Below are 21,354 nucleotides of genomic sequence, written 5' to 3'. Positions count from 1 at the left end.
AGAATAGGTTCTGAAAAGCCACTCTATGCACCCTCCTGAGTAAAAAGGACATTTTTAATTAAATTAGCACTTGGGGCTCTTAAAATCTCAGTCAAGATACACAAGATGAACAGAATTCAGTAGAACTTCTAGGTGCAATGACTCTGAAAAGCTATGAAGGATGTCAGAAGCAATTGGTAAATTTAGCATTCTAAATGCACAGAAAGACTGTAAGCAAAACCCCCTAACATTATACATAGACATCTCCAAGCTACACCTCCCTCTCCCTAGATGAAGAAAAAACTTGAGGACACCTCAAGGCTAAGTCGAAGCTCTGAGAAAAGCTACATTATTTTACAAATCTCCACTCAAAATGAAAAGCTGTGAAGGAACCTTTGCTATCCTTCAGCTCACAAAAGCACTCAGATACTGTCTTTCCTGAACTGAAAATCTGAAACAAAGCTGAGCAGTTCCACTGTGCAGACCTAACAGGGAACCAGTGAACTCTTTGCAAGGTCAAATCTCTAAGGGGGTGCATTATGCCAGATGATTTGTAGCATCCAGTATACACAGGGAAACATTGAACATATTATTTAATATTAATATTCACTTCAATTAAACATTCATGTTGGCTTACTATTTACTAGCAAAGAGAAATGATTTAACAGACTCATAAGTAAAATAATGTGGGTATTCCTCTTTAATCTTTTCCAAATATATACAGCACACGTAAATAAAGAAATAATTACCAGCCTGAAGGAGGACAGATTTTCTTCAAAGTTTATTAAACCAATCATAACAACTATGCTGTCAAAAATATTCCATTTTTGCTGAAAATAGGTGTAAGGATCTAGAGCAATGATTTTCAAGACCATTTCTGCTGTAAAAATCAGGGTGAAAACCTGTAATGAGGGAAAAAAAAATCAGCAAAAAGTCCCTGAAAGAGTATTTCTTCTTATGGGACTGTTCCAGTATAAATGGGTTCATTCTAACATAGACCTGACTTACCTTGTCACTTATAAAAATCATACGTTGGTAACAGGGTGGCATCTCAGGGTACTCCAGAGCCATGAAAAATGTGTTCACGATAATGCAAACCATGATTAAGAGATCAACAAATGGATCCAAAATTACGAATTTCACCTTCTCTTTGATTACTCTCCAGAATGGACAATTCCAGATTAGATATTTTCGAGCAAAACGTCCGAAAAATGCAGGGCATTTCAGTTTTGACTCTTGCAGTTCTAAATGACAAGAGGGAAAGAAGTGACACACTAAAAAACTTCAGAGGAATTTTATAGTACAAGAACAAAGACAAAAAGTCATAGAAAAGATTGAAACAGAAAAATCCATTTCATGTGAGCATAATGTCACTGAAAAAATTATTTCACCTATTCTACATAAAGTAATCACAGACCATCAGCAATCTCTTCATTACAGAAATAGGTGATAGTACTCACCTCTTCATATATTTGTTATATTATTGAAGTATGACAAAGGATCCGCATTAAGGACAAATAGATGTCTCTGGGAAAACTGAAAACTTGTTTACTGTGAGTTGTATCTGCACAGTTACAGATACAGCATGGATTTGGAACAAAATCCAGGAGAAAATGAAGGGTGTCTCCCATTTCTTGGTGTTGACAGCTGAGGATAGGGTTGTAAGATAAGACATGTTGGAATGGACCTCAGGTGATCTCAAGTGCAGCCCCTTCTCAAAGCAGGGCCAGCCATGAAGTCAGAAACTGCATAACAGGCAGATCCTCTGTCTGAGTATCCTCATGGTGAAAGCTTCTCCTTACACACAATCTGAAGCTGCCTTCTTTCAATTTATTTCTGTTGTCACATCTTCCCAGATGGTTCAGAGCCTTGCTCCATCTTCTTGGTAATGTCTTCCTACATGCTGGAAGGCCGGTATTAACTTTCCCTCAAAACCTCTCCAGGCTCTACTAGCCCAGCACTGGTGGCCCTCTGCTGAACTCAATGTATTTCTTGTACTGTGGTAGTTGAAGGGCAAACTGGGCACAGTATGTGGTGTAGCAAGTGGTTAATAAAGGGTCATAACCACTTTTCTCCTCCCTATACTCATCCAATACAGCCCAGGACACTATTAGCCAGTGGTGCCACAAGGGCTCGTGCTGTTTCTGCCTCACATTCAGCTCACTGCCCATAAAGACCTCCATGGCCTTTCCTGCAGGGCTGCTTCTCAACCAGGCATCCCCCAGCCTTTATTGTTCCAAGAAGTTCTTGCAGATATGCATAAATTTATGTTTGTTCTGGTACAATTTTCGTGATGTTCCTGTTGGCCCATTCCCCCATCTTGTCTAGGTCCCTCTAACATGGCAGTTCTTACCTCCCAGTGTCTCCTTCCCCCAACTTGGTGTCATCTGCAAAACTCTGTTGTTCCCTGCAGGTCACTGAGGATGTGTCCTACAGTACCTCTGTGGAACCCCACTTGTTTCCTGCCTCCAGGTAGAATGGGACTTGTACACCAGGCACTGGAACCCCAAACATCCAGCCACTGTTTTGTTCAGCTGGTGGCCCACCTGTGGTAGACCCCAAAACCCTAACTTGAATGAAAAAATACTGTGGGAGACAACGTTTCAAGCCTTGCTGAAGTCAAGATAAATGAAAGCACTGCTCTTCCCTCACCCACAACCCCCAGTGACTCTGCTGTACAGGGCAACCAGGCTGTTCAAGCACAATTTACCCTTGGTAATTGCAAGTTACAGTAACAGCTACATCAGATACAAGAATATTTATTTTACTGACATTTACATTTGATTGTAGCATAATTTCCCCTGGAGACTTTTCAAATAGTGCTGCTTGTGACATTTTGCTCTCTTAGGTCAATTTGCATAATGACCACAAGGAAAACATTGAAGAATGACTTACGCAAATTATCTGTAATAATAGTGGCTGCACTCATTAACCTCTGTCTTCGAAGAGGATCATCAATAGAGTCCACTGACAATTCATAGGACAGCAGAATCTGCCTCTTTGCATAAAAAAAACAACAGAAGATAATATAACAAGGGAATATGAATAAATGGCAATATCAAAATTATGTTGAGCATGAGATAAATAAGCCTTTTTTACTACATGCTGTAATGAAACCTTACCTTGCTGAAAGAATGCAAAACAAAATAACAGAACCATGTGTTTGCCTTGGAAGGCAAAGGACATTTCATCAAAACCAGTAGTATTTTTCAAGAGCTGTTTTCTTCTGAGAATATTTAATAACAATGATAATCCCATTCTATAAGAAGTATCGACCCATTAACAGGAGAGGGAAGGAAAAATATCATTCCATCTTCCCAGTGACTGATGAAAAGCACATACAAAAAGAACACTGAGTTCATGACACATTAATACCCACACACGTGCATTTTAAAGACTAAGTAGACAACCATAAAACATGGGCTGCACAGAACAGGTGAGACTGAGGCAGAGAAGAAAAGAAAGAACAAAGATTCCAGTATCAGGGAGGAATCTAGAACTAGAACTACCAGCTGACAGGGAGCTGGCAACTGACCATATCCCAGTGCACAGCACTTTAATGTCCCCTTTCAGCACAACTTGATGTGTTTCATTTTCTTTTTGTGAGGGGGTATATATGTAAAGATGTCACAACATTCCTTCAGACTTTTATAATAATATGATTTTTATTAGCATATTCTATAAAACTCTAATTCAGGAAATTGAACTGATATCCTTGGCCTCAGGGGTTTTGTAGTAGTACTTATTTCTTTGTAGTAATTATTTCTTTGTCTCTCTGGTACTTTAATGACTTGAAAAGCTAAGCAAAAATAGCTGATAGAACTGTCACAGAATAAATACAGAAAATTAATTCATAAAACAGCACTAAAATGTTCATTTTTCTATGTGGACTTTTTAAGAATGTAAAAGATTCAATTATACTATTCCAATCACAACCCAGTTACCAGCACAACTTCTCCTTTCATTCCTTTCCATAATGTTTGGTGTCTCAGAGGAGAAAATCCTATAAATTTTGTGCAGCAGTCTAACAAAAGTCCTCAATCTTCTTGTTAAAATTCACCTCTGTCCAGAAACATTCAGAATTGGTGTTTTTAGAAAAATTAACAGTACTAATCAACACTGAACTGGATACTGCTGCTCATCTATCTTTAGCTGAAGTGACTAATTGGTGACGAGAAGTCCACTGACAAACTGGGATGTAAAGCAGGTATTTGTACTAGAGAAACAGTCCAAGTTTTTATAGAACTGATTATGTTCTGCCAAAAACGTTTCTCCCCAAAATGCTTGGTTGAAGGGTTCTCAGTTGTAGCAAAGGTTATACTACCAGTAATTGCCATTATATGAAACAAACTGCAGTGCTTGTTGCAGATTGTATTTATTTGACTTATGGTAAAACTGCATTAGAGCAGCTCTCACAGATCTCATGCTCTAGGCTTTTTTTTTCCCCGCCTTTTTTTTTTTTTTTAATATGAAATATCAGTATTTGTAGGACAAAGTGAGAGCTATGATGGAGGAGAGTGAGAGGAAGTGAGCATACGGGTGGACTGTGCATTTTGAAAAACCCTCATGACTGATAAATAATTGCTTCTGCTATCAAATGACTACCTAGAAGTCAAGTGAGACAGCACAAGACTACAGCCAGGATCTCACACAATTACCTGGAGCTGAGTCTTAGAATTTCTCATGCAAACAGTGTACATGCATCTGTTTGCAAGCACAGAAATGTAGTTTAAGCCCTGCAGAATATGTTCCTGAAAAATGGGTTTCGTTAACATTTCTTGTACAAGGTTTTACTGCAATCTATTATCTGTTTCCCAACGTTTCCATACAGAGATATCCAAAACTTTGCCATTCTCTGCACATAGGGATGGCAAGGGACTTTTGGAAAGGCCTGCGAATTTTACTTCTGAAATGTAAAAATACAGGTTGCACTTGTCATCCAGACTGCAGATTTTAACTCTTGGGGAATTAAGGTCTAGGAACTAAGCCAAATTCATCTCCTGGCTCAGTCATCTCCTGCAACACAGTCACAGGTTTAGAGGACAAAAAAATTAAACAGGGATAATCAGCTATAAGAGGTGATTTTTATACTTATAGAAGATATGACACCTGCTATGGAAAGACAGCTTCTTTCCTCAATAGGAATACACTACCACTGAATGTGACAGAGTGCTCTCTTTAAGCACAGCAGAACCAAATTAGGTCACAGGACAGTGTAATATTCTTAACAGAGCAGAGGAAACAGCAATGACTCTGTAACGAGCAAATACTACACTAAAGGAGATGACAGATGGCAGTTGCTGCCAAGTGGATGATTTTGACTCCTTCAGCTCAGACACAGAATTTAATATAGCTAGCATCACAGAATTTAGAAGACATTCTGAGGATGCTGACTGTCAGAATCAAAACCTAATCCATTTTAGCTAAGTTGCCATGTCTGATAAAAAACTCCCTTACAGGAATGCTTTTCAAAAGGGAGGAAGTTGGGTCATTACTCCTTTAGCTCTGCTTCTGGAAAGTTTCCCTTTTCTATGAGATGGGTAGGAACAACTCTGATATTCTCCCAGAGGCAACAGAGAATCTGCCATGAGGTGGAACAGATCACCATGGGGCAGGTTATAGAAAATACATTGGCAGAGAAAAAGATGAGAGGTAATATCAAAACAAACAGGGTAGGTTTTGGTGATGATTTCCAGCTCTCCACATGTAGAGCCCCTCCTCAGTCATGGTAAATCATCACCAAGGAAATGGAAGGAAGAAACACACCTGGTTTGAAGACTGGCTTGAAATTCTGGCCTTCAACATCAAAGGTGTGGCTGAGAATCAGGGTTTCAAGTCAAGGTGTTTCTTTAACATAAACACCTACTTTTTGCACTGTTTTTCCAGTGGGCCAAGTTTGTTTTAAGTCACAAGCCTATACAGAACAACGGCTGCTGCTGGAACCCTATTAGGGCATCAAAAGCTTTCTTGAAAAATAGCAATTTTGTAAATGGATTTAGATACAAGTGATAAACAGAGAAAACTTCTGCAAAGCCAGAAGCTGGTGCTGTAATCAAAATGTGAAAAAGCACACGTAGTATACAGCCTAATATTCAGACATCAGCATTTAATATGTCCCTCTGCACAATACACCTAAAATCCCACTTTAAATGATGGTCTTGTTTTGGTTTTTTTCTTTTGTAAATTTGATTCACTTAAATGTAAGTGTCTGAGGCCACCTGAATTTGTCTATTGAGACATTCTGGTGTCTGAGGTATCCATAGTCTTAGATTAAGTAGACATGACACACCATGTCTGTCCACTTCTGTAGAGTAGGTGGCAGCCAAATCGAACACTAGAAATCCTCTAGTGTCACTAGGTATAGATTTGTGACCCAAAAAATTAAATCTCCATTTGACTCTGGGAGATACCCACACAGTGCTGGAAGATGTCCCACAGATGCCAAAGATAACTACATATTCAACTTGACCAAGAACATCTAAATTGGCACTATACAGACATCCATGTTACTCCCCTGACATTAGAAGTCTTCATACTGAACTAAATCCAATCTAAATACTTAGGCCATAGAATTAGCTGTGTGTACAAATAAAAGACAGATTAGGTCATGAGGGAAATTCTAAAAACTTACAGGATTTTATATTTGTTTATGCAACCCAACAGAGATGCTAACAGATCTTACCACAGATTTAAGTGCAGAGGGCTATAATGTGTCATATGGTATGCTACTGTCACTTAGAACTTTCAAATCCATATAGTTGTGTCTAGTGTTTGCAAATAAAGAAAGCTTTTCCTCATCAAATTGTCATATCACATGCAAGTCTAATGAACATATCTTTTATTTCAAATACTTACAAGCTTCTTGTGGCAGCGCCCAGGCTGTGAATTAAATATATGCTCCTCTTTGTTAGGATCACCTAAAATTAAATTTTGCCTTAAAACAGGTCTTTCTGTGTTCATCTCTTCTGAATTTTTCAAGCCCCCAGCTGACATTTCAGATCTGACCTCTGAGGCCTTATTATCTTCTCCTGCAGACTGCATCTGTAAAAGAAACAGTAAGGGATCTGTCTATTAATACAAGGCCAATGAACTAGGATCATACAGTTTAATTACACTATTTGAACACCTTGCACTAACAATGCCTATCTTTCAAATATTACACTACAATAAGAAGATAGGAGTACAAAATCACATTCACCAGTTTGAAACATAAAGCAGGGTTACTTATCAGCTACTGTAATTAAAGTCTTTCCTTGCCACTTTAGATTTTGTATTTTGTCTCTGAATTACAGATTATTATGGTGTCTCCTTTTACTCTCCTTTTCTTGCTTTGGGGAGAACCTTAAGCACCAAACCAATACAAGACTAAGGGCTCAAACTAAATCCTATCATGTTAAACCTTTTTTTAACTACTAATACTATTGAAAGAAAAAAGAAAAGGAAGAAAAACCTCAGTAAAGCTTAGCAAGATGGAATTTCAGGCAGAGAAATATTACAGGCTTTGTTGACAGCTGCAGAGGAGGAATTTGGTAAATGGGTTTTTATGTATTATGTAATTTTTGTGTAATTTAATGGTAAATTAAGGTTTCACCTTAGCAATGACATTGGATAGTTGCTAGAGAATATTTATATGTCCTCTTACAAGTCTGGCTTTTCTGATTATTAGCAGTAAATCAGAGGTATGTTTTATAAAAGGTTAGAAGACAAAATATCTTACCAATAATTTTCAGTCTATCTTGTTACCTCACATTAGACCTCTACTTCTCAGAAATAAAATTAAAACAACAAGGTGACCCCTGGTCCTGTACAGGCCAAGGAATGACTGAATCTAGGCAATGCTGTGCCAAGAGAGAACACCATAGAAATCTGATGTGTGCCTGTTAGATCTCTAAACCAACAGCAAAGCAGCCTCTGGATCTCCTTCTACATCAATATGCAACTTGCAGCACTATTAGACTGGTGTTTGTCACCTGGTGGACCTTCTGCATGCAGTCACTCAAAAAGAGGTATGACACCCCTCAGACAGCTGAGCACAGTGGCTCCCAAACAACTTGTGGTTTTAATCAGTCCTGAAATCTATCAGCACCAGAACTTCCATGGTACTGTAGAAATGACAACTTTTCTTGTGGAATTTATCCACTCATACTTCCTTCAGTAGAGAATGCAGGAATACCAAGAAGGAATATCCAGAGAAAGGAATTCTTGTGCACAGCAAGAGTGGTAGTGCACAAGAATGGGGCAAACCACAGAGCACAGGAACCTCTCCAATACTATACAAGCTATATACTTGCCAGCAAGTCATTCCTATGCAACATCAAGTTTGCACATCCTAAAAGTTAATATGATTTAATTTGGACTCATGGTGCTTATTTATACCACAGAAATGTTTATATCTATTTGCATAAATATAGAGACACACATACACATGTATAAAGAGATGGAAGTTGAAATGAAGGTATAGTAAGAAGCACATGTTTAATTAAAATCCTAATTTCCCTAATTTACAAACAGGAGAAAACAAAAGGAACCACATATTACATACATAATTTACAGACCTTTTCTTTCTCTAAAATTTGTTTGGCATCCTGAAGTAACTTTTCCTTTGCCTCTGTTTCAGCACAAGTAGCTCTGTTTTGCTCTTCATATGCCATAGTTACTACAGCCAAGATCAGATTGAAGAGATAAAATGAGCATAAAAAGATGACTCCAAGAAAAAATATAATATAGCTCTTTCCAGATGTACGGATGGTCTGCAAGGAAAAGGTAAAGATTGTAACAAATTCTTAACAAACTAACGTGCAATAAAATTTCTAACTTTAAATGCTTTATATTTTCCTATACCATATAAAAGGACAACATACTGCACTGTTTTCTATTAATAACAGTAGGATCTACCTCTGGTCTAAGTTGTATAGAAGATATAGAAATAAAATTGAGTCAGGAGTTCCCCTGGCCTTCAAATAATAAATTTCAGCTCTTAATAATTTCTCCGTGATCATACAGTGTTTTCTCTCCATGTAGCTGACCACAAAAAATTTACAATGATGCCATGAACTGTATAGAAAAAATAACAAAATCCATTCTTGAAATTAAACTAAATATCTCTAATCAAATTGTACAAATGATCATCAGAGTTTGGTACAAGACAAATTTAGCTGTAAAGAGTGCAGGTGACCACAGAAGAAATTAAGCAAAGAGGATGAACATTACAGTTATCTAAATATCACGAAAGGTGCTATAATTAGAGAATCAGATGCAATATTTAGACTGGTTGCTTATTCTTACTTTTTTTTTTAATGGCAGAGGAGGTAGTTCAAAATTCAGCTCTGAGCTCAGACACTAAAAACTAAAAAACGTGACCACCAAATGGCAAAAAGATGTATCCGCTTTTTAAAAAAATCTCAGTTATTAAAAGTTGCTTGAAAAGAAGTTAAATGGACCATATGAACACTATAGAATAAGGTAGAGGAAAATTCCCTTCTGGCAAAGAAACTGAATGGAAGTAAGGAGTTACAGGGAGTTCTCTAAATGCAGCTCTTGCATAATTCTTATGAAAAAACAGAATTTAAAAGTTGCACTCAACTCTCTGGCTCCAATTTCTTTAGTAGCAGTTGTCAAAAATTATCTGAAATATAAGAGTATAGGTTGAGCCAAAAGGTTTGGTGAGCAGTCAGGATTAAAAGGAAGAGAAACAGAGTATGTGACAAGTACTCATATTTCCTGCAGCAGCAGTGAGCTCAACAGTCAGATCTACTGTATGTATATCCCAATCCATCTGTACTTATGTATGAACTACCAGTCACTGAGTTGTGATCTCCAAGAAAACTATGAGCATTCACACCTGCATTGCTCTCATCCCATGGCACTTGCAGAAGGCGTCACAATTCATGCACTTGAAGCTACTTCCTTCAAATTTATGTTGATTTAAAAAGAATTTTGGTACCAGGAATGTTAGAACAGGTGCATATATTTCCAGTGGTCATAAATCTCCAAACTGAATGTACCAAGTCATTCTAGCAGGTAATAAAAGGACCTACTTGTCTGTAGAGGCGCTCCCAGCAATCCTGTGTCATCAGACGGAACAAAGAAAGGAAGGCCCACCCAAAATGATCAAAACTTGTATAGCCAAAATCAGGATTCTTCCCAATCTTGATGCAGCTATAGTTTGGGGGGCATTCTTTCCTAACCACAAAAGATATGGTAAACAATGTTTTATTTGCACTATGAGATTGTACCTGAAAATATCCAGCAGGCAACACCAAATACAGATTTGTGTTTCAAAATCCCTTTCAATATTCCCCAACACAATTCTGCCAGAAGGGCTGACTAATATCAGACAGTCCTAGAAATCCATTTGTTTAGTCAAAAAAAACTAGACATAAAACTCTCTGCTGATGTAGGACACATACAAACAAGTAGAGGGGGGGAAAATGGAAATCTGTTTACTTTTAAATAATTCGCCAAGATGAGGAGAGTTTATTAGTGTCTCAATTCTTTACTGATCTCCTCCTCCCATATCATTCTACATTACCATTATATTACCACCAGTAAGCAGCAAAGCACATATATAATTGCTTGCATCCTAGAACTTTAAATCATTCATTTTCTGTGAAATATCTAATTATTAATATAATAATTTCTCAGTAAATCTGGGGGAAAAATAAGAAAGTATTAAAACTGTTGGGTTCACTTACTCGGGTTCTGAACTAAACCCACAGAGCAGTATTTCAAAAGATTTGTTCATTCTGTAGCAGATATCTGATTAAAAAAAAAAAAAAAAGCAGTCATCAAATCAGAAGTTGTCAGTTCCTACAGCACTCTGGCAGTAAATCATACATTACTGCACTTTAAAAAAGGTGTCCCTGCTCATGCAGAGAGGTTGGAACTAAATTATCTTTAAAAGTCCTTTCCAACCTGAGCCATTCTGTGATTCTTTGATTCATTAACCTCATATTCAGTTGCCCCAAAGACTTTATATATTACTGGGCAAATGGAAGGATCTATGTTCTGTGAGAAACACATGCAGTGATAATTTCAACATCTCTGTGAAAAAAACCAAATGAGACACAGGAAGATACACAGATTATGTGAAGAGAAAAAAGAATAAAATTTACCTTCATCAGTCTTATTATATATCTTGGCCTCCTTACATAAGGAGTCACTGTATGAAGCAATACTACTATTGAGGACACATTTGGATGTTAAATGGCCCATAAAAAGCTGGAGGCCTATTAGAGCAAATACACTCAAGCAAAAAACAGTCAAGATCAACACATCTGTAAGTTTCCTAACAGATTCAATAAGTGAATTTACGATGACTTTTAGACCTAGAAAAATAAGAATCAACAATGAGAAGAGGAAAACAGTAGCATTCCCATATGACAATATACAACAGATGAAATATGTGAAAAACAATTAGTGTAAATGTTTTTTTAACTTGGAGTAAATTGTTTTACTTAAATTTCCTCATCTTGGCTTTTAAATAAAAGTTGGCTTCTACTTCCTTCTAAGACCAATTTTCCTAACTTGAAAATTCTAAGTTAAGATAGCATCTAAGCAAACTCTTACAAACTCTAATGACTACAGACAGATTTCTGTGCCTAATTAACCTTAAATATGTGCTTCACATTGTGCCAAATAAACATGACAATAAAGGATATCTTCTGCTGACCTCAGGAAACTCTAGATGTCACCAGCTTAAAAGCAAAATCATTTTTATGACACTGGGTAGGGAAAAAATGTATGTTGGGGACCATCCACTTAGAATGCAGTTGGGTAGAAAAGGACCTGGAGGTCCTTAGGGACACCAAGACGAATATGAGCCAAAAATGTGGCCCTGACAAAGAAGGCAAATGGTATCCTGCCTGGGCTGCATTAGGCAAAGCATGGCAAGCAGGTAGAGGGAAATCATCCTTCTCCTCTACTCAGCACTAAGGGGGCCACATCTGGAACAGGGAGTTCATCCATATCTGGGCTCAAGGTTCCAAACACAAGAGATTCCTTTTTCACTGTGAAGGTTCCTGAGCACTGGCACAGGTTGCCCAGGGAGGGTGTGGAGTCTCCATCTTTGAGATATTCAAAAGCTACCTGGAGGTGGTCCTGGTCAACCAGCTCTAAGTGGCCCTGCTTGAGCAGGGAGGTTGGACCAGATGACATACCAGAGGTCTCTTCCAACCTTAAACTGTGATAATGTGAAAATAGATCATATATATAAACTAAAGAGCAATACTCTGGTAGAATAACTTAATTTGAAATATGAAATAGGCAGAGAGTGATTTTGAGATTTTTATGTAAGTCTTTCATAAGAAAAAAAAATTACATTTTATCTCTGTTATTCATGGTGAATATGAAAGAAACAGTATTGTCAGGTAGTTTTCTCAGTAAAAATTAAACACTTCCTATATTTAATTTCTTTTTATTTCCACAGCAAAATAAAAAATGTATTTTTAATTGCATAGAAATTGTAAAGTTAATATATGTTGTGACAAGAGGATACCTAACCATTTATAGATTTTCAAATTAGTTTTTGTAGTTAGATTCTGAAATTCATACTTTGGCATCCTAATTCGTGGAAAGACTAAGAAAAAATATAAATAATATAATAATGACACACAATGTGAACAGAGAAATATGTTGTTATGGCCATATTATATTAAGACAACATATTGAATAAGGTGCTGGTCAGGAAAGGCAAAAGTAAAAAGACATAGGCACTGGGCTAAGTAAAACTGAACATTAATAATGGCCCAGAAAAAGCAGAAAATACAAACTTTTCCCACATTGAAATAATTTTGAGGAAAGATGATAAAAAGTAATCTGCTAGGATGCTGCTGAGAGTTCTTACTGACTGCAGAACACTCACACCTTGGACCCCATTAACCATCACAAAAAGTGTCCAAAAAACTGAAGACAAGAACAGGAGAGCAATTGGAAATTCCATACTGCTAAAGAAGAGAGAAAAGTAGCCAGACATGTTTTTACTTACCTGGTATTACTGAAATAGCTTTCAAAGTCCTCAGTACTCTGAAAGTTCTAAGAGCTGAAAACTTGCCCGTAGTTCTACACATAGTAGCATACCTATAAAATGATATAAAATTGGATGACAAAGATCTAGATTTTCAGAGCAGATGCATATTGAGCATACAGTAATGAGTAAGTTACAGAAAATAAATGAGTCAAATATGTCCTAAGGTAGATGTCTAAAGTGAGGAATCTAACTTTAGTTCTAGTTATTGATATAAAATAATGCAACTTTTCATTAGTGCCTCTGAAAAGAAAAGAAACACAGCACATTTTTGCTTACTGTGGATTTGGATACTTAACTCTGAAAACATTACCTATAAAAGTGTCAAATAAATATAAAACTTTCCATTTCATAACCACACCTTCTCATACTAAGGCTAATCTGATTTAGACCACATGGAAGCATATATGTTAGCTATCTAAAAGTACACAATCTATAGTCTAGAGGAAAGGAGTTGAGAACAACTAGGTTTATATTGGTAATTCTGTACTACATGGGTGACTAAGTTAACAGACAACTTTGTATTTAAGTATTGAAGTTAATTCCAATTTAATAATATCAATATTTTGAATATTTCAGAAAATGGAGATTTTAAGAGTTGTATATTCTAAATATCACTTGATCTTCGACAGGTTACCTCATAAAATAATAACCCTCATTTCATGACAGAATGGACACAAATTATGACTCACATTATGACAAGGTCATAGCTGGTAGCAGAATTACTTAAAATAAAAAGTCTCTGTAAAAGAATATGAGAACCATTGGTTGAAAAGGACCTTTGGAGGTGATCTACCACTCAAAGCATGACTTTTGTCAGCAATGGATCAGAACACTACAGGTTTGCCTACCCTGTCTGACCAAGTAATTCTCAAACATAAGAACTGCATTTGAGTTAACTGTGGAGCTAATTTCCAAATGCTTTTATTTGCTGCATGATAGTACCCCAAAACCAGAAGGAGATGATATACTGTAAACTGATTATATCTGCTTGAGCACATACTGCTTAGAACTATGGGTACAGACCATAAGATTAAATTTTTTCACACAGCTGTTGGACTACTTACTAGTTATTAAGTAGTTACCAGCTACAAGACACCTCATGAAGTTCAGCAAAAGCCAAGTCTGGCACCTGAGTCAGATTTCAACTGTACTTCTGCTCTGGTTTTGTTTTTTTTGGTTTTTTGGTTTTTTTTTTTTTGGTAAGACTTCTCCATTTACTTTCTTATTATGTGCAATACAAGATACACCTCTTCTCTGTATCTTTTTTAATTCTATCATCTTTTGAGATGTCAGGAGCAAAACTACATATCCTGAAGTGATAGTGCTGAAGAAAAAAACACAGGCCACACAGTAAAATAACTAACTATTCTGCTTCTTTTTTTATTTTTTACCCAGAATGTCCTCATTTTCTATTTCTATTTCCTTCTCTAATCACAACTACACACTGGAATGGTGTTTGCACAAGCTTGTCTACTTTCAATCCAATGTTGCCTTCTCAACAACTGAAAACTATTTCAGAGGCCAGAAGTGTGGTTTTTAAGCTAGATCTGTTTTCCTTTGTGCACCACTTCACATTCTTGGGTTTTCATCTGCTAATTATCACTCTGTCATTCAACACCTGTGACCCACTTGGATCCTTTGCAAATGAATTTCATCTGATCCAGAGTACAACTAAGTCAACACAAAGAGCCATGCTTAGTTTCAGCAACCACCTCTTTACAAAACTTAAATTCATACTAAATTGAGAACACTCAAGCAGTTCTAAGATGAGCTTCGGATTTATGCCTTGTTTTAAGGCATATGTTTTAAGGTCTATGACTATTTTTCCCTTTGCAGACATGCAAAGAGTGATTCAGCCACAGTAAGACTTCCCCACGTAGGATGTCAACCACACTGAAGAACTTCAGCACTGTCAAATCTCATGTTATCTACATGTTTTGTTTAGAGTGTAAAAGAACAACTGAGTTTTACTCACATTACAACAATAACAAGAAGATCCAAGCAGTTCCATGGGTCTCGAAGAAAGGTAAATTCATTCCAAACGAATCCTCTTGCTACCACTTTTATCACAATTTCACCAGTATATATGCCAGTAAAAACATATCTGAGAAGGACAGTGTGTATTACAGTTATAAAAATAAAAATATTAATGAGACTGAGACACATTCAGGCAATTCTGATCTTTTCTATGATTTAGTCACTAGATGAAGGTAGTATCATCAAGTAAAATAGTTACATTAATAGTTACATCAAGTTACATTACTTTCAGAAACATCATGGGTATAAGAAAATACCTTCCTGCATTTTAGTAAATTTTCATGTAAATCTATAATCACAAATGTTCACTTAAGCATACCTTACTATTTCTGGATGAAGCAAAGATCATATTTCCTTATAAAAAATTTTTAAGATTGTGTTTATGTTCCTAAAGCAAGCTAAAAAATTTCAAAGCCTCAGCATTTTGGCACAGCAATAATAGACTTGTTCTAGCCTGTAAATTTTGCACATTTTGTACATTTATTCTGACTAATACATTATTGCTGAAAGAATTTAACATAAAATTAAGCTTAAGTCAAAGTACAATGGACACAGTGCTCAGTTTCAAAAGGTAACAAGACCTTATAAATAGATGGTTTCCTAATGTCAACATTTGAAGTCGGGGTGTCCCCAGGAAACGGCAAGAAAGAATGGAATGAATATTTATCTCTTATACCTTTTGCATAAGCCAGCCTTAACAGATATCCAGGTTATTGCCTTAGAATGAAAGATACTAAGTTAGAAACCTGCTGCACAGTCTCTCTAAATGATTTAATTCTTAAAGACACAGCAACCTTCTATGTTACACCAGATGGAAAAATTAACCAGTGTAGAGAAAAGGGTGTATGGTGTAAGCCTCTGAGAAAAGGCCCTGAATCTGCACAGAAGACTGTGTGCTACAATAATAATAATAATTATAATCATCATCATCCTAAATCTTCCTCAGAGGTCTGTCTTAAGAATTTTCAAGCCCCAGAATTAGATCACCACATCATTTAAATTTTTCAGCGTGAGTATACTTAGAAAAAAAGTGAATAAATTACAGATGAGATACTTACTCTGTCCAGGAAAAATTTTCTGGAATCTTAATTACAGCCATGGAAGCACAATTGAGTACCACAGTACATGTAATAAAGCCAACAAATAATGTGAAGAATAAGTTAAGGAAAAACTGCTATATTATAAAACAATGACATTCAGAAAAGTATTTACACAAGCAAAAACACCATACAGATACTCAGGTAATTACTTTGGTTTTGAATATGCTCAGGAGTTTTCATGTGCTTTGGAAAGAAAGGGATATTCAGCCAAACTTCTGCTCAGCTGGGTAAACTTCATGATGTAAAAATAACAATTATATGCATGGGGAAATAGCTTTGTTCTTTGAAACTGGTAGTCCATATATATCATTCTTCCAAGAGATACCTAAGCTCTGCCATAACTGGTATTTTTTAGAAGTTCTGGAGAAGGGCTAAAACACTGTACAGTAAGCCCTAAGTGCTGCTTCATAACAGTAATCAGTCAGCAAATCTGACTTTACAAACTTTTTCACATTTTTACTTGTACCATCACCATGTAAATATCCTAGCTGTTGTAAAAGAAGATTCCATGAAACTTTTTAAAAGTATCACAGGCATGTGAGTTTACATTTACATTACTATGAACAGAGGAACAGAATGACAGAAAATGGATTAGCACATTTTAAAACTGAAGTAAGGTCAACCAATAAAAAGGATATGAATGGGTAAGAATTTTAATTGCTGCTTTTCTGACTGGATTAAAAGGGCCAGCTATACACAGGGCAGGTGTGGCAGAAAAACGGAAAATAGTCCTCCTCTTATTTATCACCATAAAAGTCTATTAAAAAAAATATTCATAGTATATGAAATATTTCAATGAAACAAAATTTTCCCCCCAAATTTCCTCAGGTCAAGTTCCCCTCAATAGTAGAGTACTTATACAGTAGACATTTCATTTAGAAGGAATCCCAGAGCTTCCACTTTACACACACCTATAGGCAACAACACAAAACAATCTACAATGGTATGAAGCATCTGCAACATAAATGTCACAATAAACAAAGCTCATAAGGCATAAAACCACGGAAAATTAATTTACTATAATGAAAATATATGTTTACCCAACACAGAGTACTGGAAATATCTCAAATATGTCTCCCCTAATTTCTGTAATATTTCTAATTCATCAAAAGCCTGTGCAGTAAGTCAATAATTCAAATGTGATCTGCTCATTCGTAGGCACTATTTTTATGACATTGAGCTCAGCCCACAGATATCATAGAAACTGTTCTGGAAAACAAAGCAAAGTGTAAATTATCCCAGAATAAATTTCCTATCTAAATGTATCCATCAAGTGTATCTTGTTTTCATAATTAATTCTGATTGCTGACTGAAATTAAAATACTGAAGCATACCTCATAGTTCCTGTCCCCAAAACCACCAGTAATGTTCAAAGATCTGTCCACAGAACAATCAAAAACCACCATCTCCTGATTAGTGCTTTCCTACCTCTTAAGAGTTCAGCAGACAAAATTAAATAAAAAAATGCTTTTGAAAGTTTTAACCTTGTGATCCTTGTAGTATGGATCAAAATCTTCGAGGGGTTCCCCAATGAGCTCTACAGGAATATCCCCATACAGAGTTGGAAGTTTTTTGCAGGTTTTCAGATCAAGCTGAGGAGTAAGCTTATCTTCTTCAGCGTTTTGGTCCTTCTGCTCCTTCCTGACTTTGGCTTGTTGCTTTTTTTTCTGAGCAATTCTTTCCTCAATTGCTGCCAAGGACTCAGGTGTGAAACGTCGGAAGCTGTTTGTTTCTGATGGCCAAAATAAGGGGTCCATTTTTCCTTTTATAGTTTTGTTTCCTGTGCTTGTAACTGAAAAACAAAACAAAAAAACCTTAACTTTTAGGTAGCATAATACACAATTCCCATAACTTAAGAAAAATACCCATTAGATAAATGATTTCCTCTGTGAAACCCTGTCTGAAAATAGAATGTAGTGTCTGGGAAACGACTGAGTTTCAAATACACCTTCAGATTTCCTGAAGATTTCATATACTTGTTGAAATTATTTTGATCCTGACATGACTTACCACACAGCTTACAAAAGTTTTGATGCACACTGCAAATCATAGCATGCTGCTTGGTATTAGTTCACTAACTTTGCTGACAATGAGCCCTGCATACTTTCACAGTTGGTAAGAGTCACTTAGTACACATTTCTAAAAAATTACAGCAACACCAATGACAGAACTGGGATAGTTGCTATGCTTAATTCTGCTTGTGAAAACCACTGTTCTCTGTGCTTAGAACCTGCACTCCCTTAAAGTAAACCTCTCTAGGAGGTGATTTGCCCACTGAATATAATAACCCTGATAATAACACTGAATATGAATAACCCTGGGGAAGCTCCAGACCCACTGACTGTTGTGCAGAATTTAACCAATGCAAAGACACCATAAAAGATTATTACAAACCAACTTATAAATTCAGTCAGGTGTGACCCTCCTCACAGCTGCAGGTCAGTAGGATTTTTCCAGGTGCCTTAATGATTTGTGGCTCTGCACTAGAGTGTCTCTTTGTTTAATAACTACTCTTTCCCAAACATCAGAGGCAACAAGCTTAATAACTACTAACTACTCAAATTCTGATCCAAGTCATTGACTTCCATGCTGACAGATATGGATCTATCCTGCCTCCCATAGCAGCCTGGGGAAAGGAAAGTACAATGAAGCCATTTCATCTCCTCATGTATTCAAAAATACTGCAATTCTTCAGGGGACTGGCAGAGTACCTTCAAGGATTTCTTTTCAATTATACTGCTTGAGTTTAAATCACTGACAATGGGGAAGGGTGACAAGGTAATGAGAAGCACTGAAGTGATGTAAGGCAAATCACTGGAAGTATTCAGTTACTAATGATTCCTGGCCCAAATTTACCACATTACTTTGTGGACAACAGCACTTTACATGATTGCAGTTCTCATCCACAAAAGAAGAAGAAAATTTTGACCCTTTACAGGATGGCTTGCCCTTTGTTACTAATGTTAAATAAATTGTTCCCATCTAGTAAAATAAATCTGGTGATGCACCAGTCTTTAAAACACTTTGTCTTTTTGATCACCCAAAGTCCAGCTGTGGTACTTCAGTTTTATGACCCCATATGTGGATGATGATAGAGAATCAGCAATATGTTGTAATTATGTCTGTCTTATTTAAATGCATAGATATACTATTTAAAAAGAATTACGAGGAGTACCTAGAAAATCTAGTAGGAATGTAAATAGATAAATGTCCTTATTTTCATTTCAATCTAGCATACATTATAACCAGTTCTGAGTCTCAAATTATTTCTGTCTACTCTCATGTCAATAACCACTCACTGAATATTTTCTGTGAGCACCTGGATCTAAAAAAATAAAGGCTAAAGCATTTTGTTTATTTTTATTATGCTATGGTAATAAAGAATAAAAATATGTCCCTGGGGTAGGATTTTTTTGAAAGCACAAAATCAGGTAACTATCTGCATAACATAGGTCAGAAAGCATTTTAAAATGAATAAATAAAAAAAATAAATAAAATATGTAGCAATGCTTACTGTCAGATTCACCAACACATGACTGGAATTGTTAAAATCTATGCTCAAGTGAGAGCCCTGTTCATTTTCAGCACTTATCCAGAGTATTTCCAAACAGCTTGTTTTGATCAATCTGCATTTGTCAAAACTCATTTTAAGAGGGCATTTGCAAAATCAAATTTAGTCAATCTTATACACAGTTCAGACAATGACAATAACAAGAAATCCAGAACCAGATGATTTTCCAAATAGTTCAGGAAGGACTACTTAACCACACTGAAGTGCATATACCACATACAATTTTGGTTCAGGGAACAAGATGGCCTCTTCAGCTCTATCAGCAAAATCAGTAGCCTTTTTTAGTACCCTAAAAAAAAATAAAATATACATATTTATATTAACACATGGGCCAGATAAGCAGAAATACAACACTGTTATGGTTGGATGCTGCTTGAAGTTGAAGATAATTGAGGTCTTTCATGGGAAGAAGGCATTTTAAGTCCCATTATAGTGAGCAGATCCTTAGTGATAGGTACAGCCAAACAAGGCTGTGGAGACAGATATTCAAATGACCAAAGGGAGACAAGCTCCAGACCTCAATTAAATGTCCACTGACTGTGATGGGAAATTAAACACTTAGATCACAGACAGACAGCTGCATTTAGACACCTAACTATAGGTATTGATCTTGGATTGAATAATTTCACAGCTGCCAAAACTTTAACACTCTAGAGTCACCTTTTTTATATGACCCAGAATAGCAGGACAGGATGTCAGCAAAACCAAGGTCTGCATTAAGCTATTTCAGATTTCAAACTTTACATTCAATAAACCCACCATATACAACAGGAAATACCAATCTGAAAACTCTTAATATTGTAAGCAATCCCAAGTTCATCATCCCCAGGAATGCACCAGACATGTGTACTATAATGAATTCCCAACAGGAAAAATAATAACTTCTATTCCACACAGATGACTGAAAAAGGAATCAAACCACTATTTTATATGGAGCTCTTATTTTTCTATCAGATGATCACTTTGATTTGTTCATCTGGGATAAGAAAAACTGAGACAGCAGCTCACAGCAACACCTTGTGAAATAGGCAGAAATTGTCTTTTTCTGTGTTGTACAGGATCTTATAAAATGCTACTACTATCACCAACTCAATTCCAATAAAGAGAAAATACTTCTGATCTCTGATGACCATTTTCTTCAATTGAACTAACAGTAATAATCAACAGATTCAGAAATCTAAGTCCTTTGTAAAATCAAGCTTGGACATTTTATTGGACTGCTGCTGTTTCTGAAATAGATGGCTGTTTCCTCCACTTGTAACTCTCCCCCACTCTCAGCTTCCCACTCTCTGTCCCTACCCCAATAAAACCTTTGTGTTTGAATAAACATCCATCATTGGGTTTTTTTAGTTGGTTTGGTTTATTAGCAAATGTCATATAAAAAGTTAACTACAATATAATACCATAAAATTACCTCCAAAATCACAAAACTATACAACAGGCTACACTGTGCATTACTTAAACATCCTGAAAAAAAACCACCTAATTGGCATTTATGTGAGAAAAACATTCCAGATTTGTATAGGTAAAGAAATTCCACTCTCTCAAACCAAGTACAACTCTGATCAGGTAGTACTAAAGGACATTTGAAGATTATGCTGTGCATAATCCAATACACCAAACCAACATGACAAAGTCAG

General features: G+C 36.3%; 1 protein-coding gene across 1 annotated transcript in view; it reads right to left on the bottom strand.

Moving 5' to 3' along the window:
* The window catches only part of LOC139793660 (sodium channel protein type 5 subunit alpha-like), a 33,533-nt gene extending 15,604 nt beyond the window's left edge, over positions 1–17,929 (bottom strand). Inside the window, exons 1-13 of the mRNA XM_071738653.1 lie at positions 17,628–17,929; positions 16,782–16,900; positions 16,102–16,191; positions 14,982–15,110; positions 12,965–13,056; positions 11,058–11,306; positions 10,674–10,737; positions 10,017–10,161; positions 8,535–8,729; positions 6,835–7,020; positions 2,875–2,977; positions 988–1,223; positions 729–881 (exon numbers count right to left, since the gene is read on the bottom strand). Coding sequence (XP_071594754.1) covers positions 729–881; positions 988–1,223; positions 2,875–2,977; positions 6,835–7,020; positions 8,535–8,729; positions 10,017–10,161; positions 10,674–10,737; positions 11,058–11,306; positions 12,965–13,056; positions 14,982–15,110; positions 16,102–16,191; positions 16,782–16,900; positions 17,628–17,900 — 2,034 coding nt within the window. The 5' untranslated portion in view covers positions 17,901–17,929. The remainder of the gene's footprint in view (positions 1–728; positions 882–987; positions 1,224–2,874; positions 2,978–6,834; positions 7,021–8,534; positions 8,730–10,016; positions 10,162–10,673; positions 10,738–11,057; positions 11,307–12,964; positions 13,057–14,981; positions 15,111–16,101; positions 16,192–16,781; positions 16,901–17,627) is intronic.
* Positions 17,930–21,354: the final 3,425 nt, after the last annotated feature.

This window comes from Heliangelus exortis, chromosome 2 (genome assembly GCF_036169615.1).
Source record: "Heliangelus exortis chromosome 2, bHelExo1.hap1, whole genome shotgun sequence".
NCBI lineage: Eukaryota > Metazoa > Chordata > Aves > Apodiformes > Trochilidae > Heliangelus > Heliangelus exortis.
The sequence above is the reverse complement of the archived record's forward strand: the minus strand, read 5'-3'. Positions and strand labels throughout refer to the sequence as shown.